This window comes from Gekko japonicus, unplaced genomic scaffold, assembly GCF_001447785.1.
Source record: "Gekko japonicus isolate JY-2015 unplaced genomic scaffold, Gekko_japonicus_V1.1 scaffold6263, whole genome shotgun sequence".
Classification (NCBI taxonomy): Eukaryota; Metazoa; Chordata; class Lepidosauria; order Squamata; family Gekkonidae; genus Gekko; species Gekko japonicus.
This window is the reverse complement of record NW_015174441.1, coordinates 16564-20908: the sequence shown is the minus strand read 5'-3', so window position 1 is coordinate 20908 and position 4345 is coordinate 16564. Positions and strand designations below refer to the sequence as shown.

Genomic DNA, 4345 nt, shown 5'->3' with positions numbered 1-4345 from the left:
TGAGAGAGCTCTTGACAGAAACGGCTCTTTTTCGAGGACAGCTGTGCCAGAGCTTGTGACTGACCCAGGGTCACATCAGCAGGTGCAAGTGGAGGAGTGGGGAATCAAACCTGGTTCTCCCAGATTAGAGTCCGCGCACTTAACCACCACGCCAGACTGGCAAGCAAAGGGGTCAGGGAGGGGGCTCTGCTCTCCAATCGACCGTGGCCAGCCCCCCCCCGCCACGTCCCTCCCCGCCCCACTGACCTTGCCAAACCAGCGGGACAGCCAGAGCTGCTTCAGGGTCATGTGGTCGGGCAGCACCTCATTGTCAAAGAGCACGTGCACCTGCGGGGGCAGGAGGAGGGGGCCGTCACCCTCGGCAGCGCTGTGTGGGGGGGCTATGGCAGCCCCCCCCGGTTGCCCACCCAGCTCCTCCCAACAAGCCGACCCTCCCAGACGGGTCTCACTCACGTGCGGCAGGGCCAGCTCCAGACGGCAACAGAGAACCCGGCGGAGGTGGCGGATCTGGGCCCGGACCGAACAGCGAACGTACTTGTGCTGGGGAAGGAAGGAAGCAAAGGGAGGCTGGGACAGGTGCCCCAGCCCCGGCGGCTGGTGCGGTGTGTGTGTGTGTGTGTGTGTGTGTGGAGGAGCCACCCCCACCCGCTGCTCCGTCCTGGGAAGTGCCCGGCCAGAGGGGGTGCAGGGGGGGCGGGGCCCCCCAGGCCTCCACCACCACCCCCTCCCCCAGCCGCCTCCCTCCCTCTGCCCTCCAGTCCGGGTTACCTGCAGGACGTGCCTGTTCTTCTCTTTCCCGGAGCTGCAAGGAGAGAGGAGGAGGAGGAGGAGGAGTAGTTAGGGAAGGACATGGAACGGCCAGCAGGGAGTGGCGCCAGACCCCAAGGAGGAGGAGCCCCCCCTCTTCCCCCCCCCCCCCCCCGAGCAAAAAGATGCCCCCCCCCCAGCTTCTCGGCACACACACACACACACGCAGAGTGGGCCCTCCCTCCCTCCCTCCGCTCTCAGGGCTCACGGAAGCCAGCTGAGGAGAGCTCTCAGTGGGAGGGGTCCCAGAGCCTGCCCCGCCTGGCTGTCCCCCCGGCCCCCGTCCGACTGACCCCTGCTTCTCCAGGCAGAGCGAGACGTGTTCATCGAAGCGGTAGTAGTGAGCCCGGGAGTGGTCGAAGTCGGTGCACGGCAGCCCCATGCGGTCAGAGACGTGGTCTGGGGGACAAGACGGCAAAGCGTTAGGGGCAGGCAGCCCGCCCCACCCCCAGCACAGAGGGCCAAGGGGCACCCCCCTCCGCACCCCAGATTCTGGTTCCATTCCTCCTGGGGGGAGGGGGTGAGGGGGCAGGGACCGGATCGCACCTTCGTTGCTGGGCTGGGTGATCCGCTCCAGGCCTCGGGACTGGCAGAACTCCCGGATCCGCCTCTCCTCACCTGCGGGCAACAGAGGGGGACGGTCAAAGGTGCCGGGTGGGGTGTGTGGGGGGGAAGCCCTGGCCAGACGCCACCAGGAGCAGCCCAGAGAAGAGCCTCGCCCCACGCAGGGGAAGGGGGCCAGCTGGGGACTGGCCGCTGAAGGAGAGGGCTCTGGGGCCGGCTGGCCCGGGAGAGAGGGGCTGAGTGCCTGGAGCTCCCGCCCCCCCCAGAGGACACTCACTCTCCTGCAGGCCGGGCACCAGCTTGTAGACGATGTCCTGCATCACACGGTCCAGCTTGAGGTTGAGCAGCGGCTGGGTCTCGTGGATCTTGGTGCTGCACAGGGGGCAGTACTTGCTGGTCTGCAGGTACTTCACGATGCAGCTCTTGCAGACTGCAAGGAAGAGGCCCCCGGCCGGCCGTCAGCCCCCGCGCCTCTCACCCAGGGATCTGCTCCCCCACCCGGGCTTCTTCACGCAAGGCGTGGGGGCCCGTTGCCAGCCAGCCAGCACAGCTGTCGACGGGAAGCAGGCAGGTTCTGGAGGGCCAGGCCTCTCAGGGTCTCTGCCCCAGAAGGCAAGGCCTGGGGTGGGGTGGGGGAGGCTTTGCTCTCTGGGCCTTGGCTGCAGACCTCCGAGCAGCTGGCTAGCGACTGTGGAAAACGGGAGGGGCCCCTGGCTCAGTGGCGGAGCATCTGCTCGGCACGCAGGCGGCCCCCGGTTCAATCCCCCCACCTGGCAGTATCTCCGGTCCACGGGATGGGGCACTAGGGTGGTGGTGGTGGTGGGAAAGACTGGAGGTGATCCTGACTCTGAGGGACCCGGGGTCTGATTCACCAGGAGGCGGCAGGCTCCTGTGGCTCCCGGCATTTTTTTTTCTTCCGAGAGGGGGCCCAGAGCGCCGCGCTTCTCGGAGGCCCCGGGGTGCACTTCGCGGCAGGCAAAGAGGTGCAGCACTGCTGACGCTGGCCTGCTTTTGGGCCTCAGTGGGGTCCGGTGCCCAGAACTGCCTGTCACTTTTAGATGTTCTGATTCTAGGACCTCTGGTTTTTAGGATATTCTTCTTCTTCCCCATTTCTCTGAACTGCAGGACGCCTGCCATGGGCACCAGCTGGGAGAGTTCGTGCTGGAAATCAGTTCAGTCTTGAACGCTGACGGGGGCATCTGGAGCTCGACTGGAAAAGCTCTTGTTTGGGAGGGCCTTTCGCACCGGCCGGGGACCGCGGCTACGTCTTGAGGCCTTATGCGGCACCAGACCTCGAGAGCGCAAGGCCACGGATGGCCACCAGCCTCCCGACACACACTGCCCAGGCACGGAGCCTCCCATGGGATGGATCCCCCCCCACGCGCCACTCACAGGTGTGCAGGCATTCCGTGATGGTGGTGGCATCGATGAAGTAGCCGGCGCACAGGAAGCACACAATGTGCTCGTTCAGCTCCTTCATCTTCACTTTCACCTCCTCCTGCAGGCAGAGACAGACAGACTCACTCTCAGCGGATGCTCCTGGTGTCCCCACGAGGAGGGGCCCCTGCCCTGCCCTAGCCCAGAGCCTCAGAGGCCAGCAGGAAAGGGAGCCGTGGAGGGGCCTCCGACCTGACAGGGGCTTGCCTTCCCGCCCTGCGTGCCTGGAACCCAGCCCAGTGAGCGGTGTTCGAATCCCACAGTTCCCGCAGAACCTGTCTGCAGGCTGACCCCCAGAACCTTCAGCATCTTCTGGTCATCTTGCTGGGCTATTTCTAGGGTTGCCCCTGAGCCACGCTCGTGCCGGAGTTTCCTTTGTTGTTCACCTGTCTGGGTGGCGGGCCTGAGACAAAACTCCCACCCCTCTGCTAGGCAGGCTGCCCTTTGCTTCCCGGAGGAGGCGAGGCACACCCCTGTGTGGCTGCTCAGACCAGCCGGCAACCTTCAGCGGCAAGGGCTGAGGCATCCAGCCGTGTGTGTGTGTGTGTGTGTGTGCAGGCAACCTGCCCTTGAGGCGGCTGTGTCTTTGGACAGGACCCTGTCCCTGTGGTTTGGTGGGGCCTGACCTGGTGCGAGCGGGACACACGGCCACCTCAGGCCAGCCCTGCTCCTCCTGCCTACTGACCGGCCGGCCCGCCCAGTGGGAACTGGGGTGGTCCATCTCCTGAAGCAGCGCGGAGGGCAAACACAGAATGACGACACTTCATTTTGCGCCCAGAAAAGGAGGGGGCAAGTGCAAGGCCCGTGGAGGGAGGGGGAGACCACCAAAGCAGGGGGCTGACCTACCACTTGCGAAATGGGTCCACCTGGCTCAGCATGGTAACCAAACCCCCCCCCCCCTCGAAGGTAGAGCCTTAAACTCACTAATTGGGAGGAGGAGGAGGAAGAAGAAAACACATTGGATTTATCCCCCATGGCCCTTCCCTACCCAGAGGATTCTCAGAGCGGCTCACAAACTCCTTTCCCCTTCCCCCTCCCCACAGCTCTGTCGAGGACTGCTCCTGAGAGGACAGCTCCGAGGGAACTTGTGACTGACCCAAGGTCAGCCAGCGGGCTGCATGTGGAGGAGGAGTGGGGAATCACTGCTGGACCTCCTGGTGGCCCCCCTGGTATCTTTGGCCACCGTGTGACACGGAGAGTGTTGGGACTGGATGGGCCGCTGGCCTGATCCCACACGGGCTTCCCTGATGTCCTTAAACCCAGTGCTCCCAGACTAGAGTCCAAACTGGCTCCCCCGTTGACCCCCTGGGAAGCCCCATCAGTAAGGTGTTTTCTGTAGGGGAAGAGGCACTGGACCCCGTGCAGCAGCAGCGGCAGCAGCAGGGTTTCCCCGCAGCCCCCCTTCCCGGGTCCCAGCAGCCCCCCCCCTCCGCCAGGCCCCTGTGGCCGCTCCCCTTTTTGCGGGGGTTCCCAATTCGGAGTGAATCCTGCTGGGTCCACAGGAAGCCCTTTCCTCTCCCCTCTGCCAAGGGAAAGC

At 64.9% G+C, this 4345-nt stretch overlaps 1 protein-coding gene across 1 annotated transcript in view; it reads right to left on the bottom strand.

Moving 5' to 3' along the window:
* The window catches only part of PCGF1 (polycomb group ring finger 1), a 12124-nt gene that overhangs the window by 7253 nt on the left and 526 nt on the right, over positions 1-4345 (bottom strand). The window contains exons 2-8 of the mRNA XM_015424391.1: positions 2764-2869; positions 1649-1801; positions 1354-1425; positions 1101-1206; positions 769-802; positions 454-540; positions 247-327 (exon numbers count right to left, since the gene is read on the bottom strand). Coding sequence (XP_015279877.1) covers positions 247-327; positions 454-540; positions 769-802; positions 1101-1206; positions 1354-1425; positions 1649-1801; positions 2764-2869 — 639 coding nt within the window. The remainder of the gene's footprint in view (positions 1-246; positions 328-453; positions 541-768; positions 803-1100; positions 1207-1353; positions 1426-1648; positions 1802-2763; positions 2870-4345) is intronic.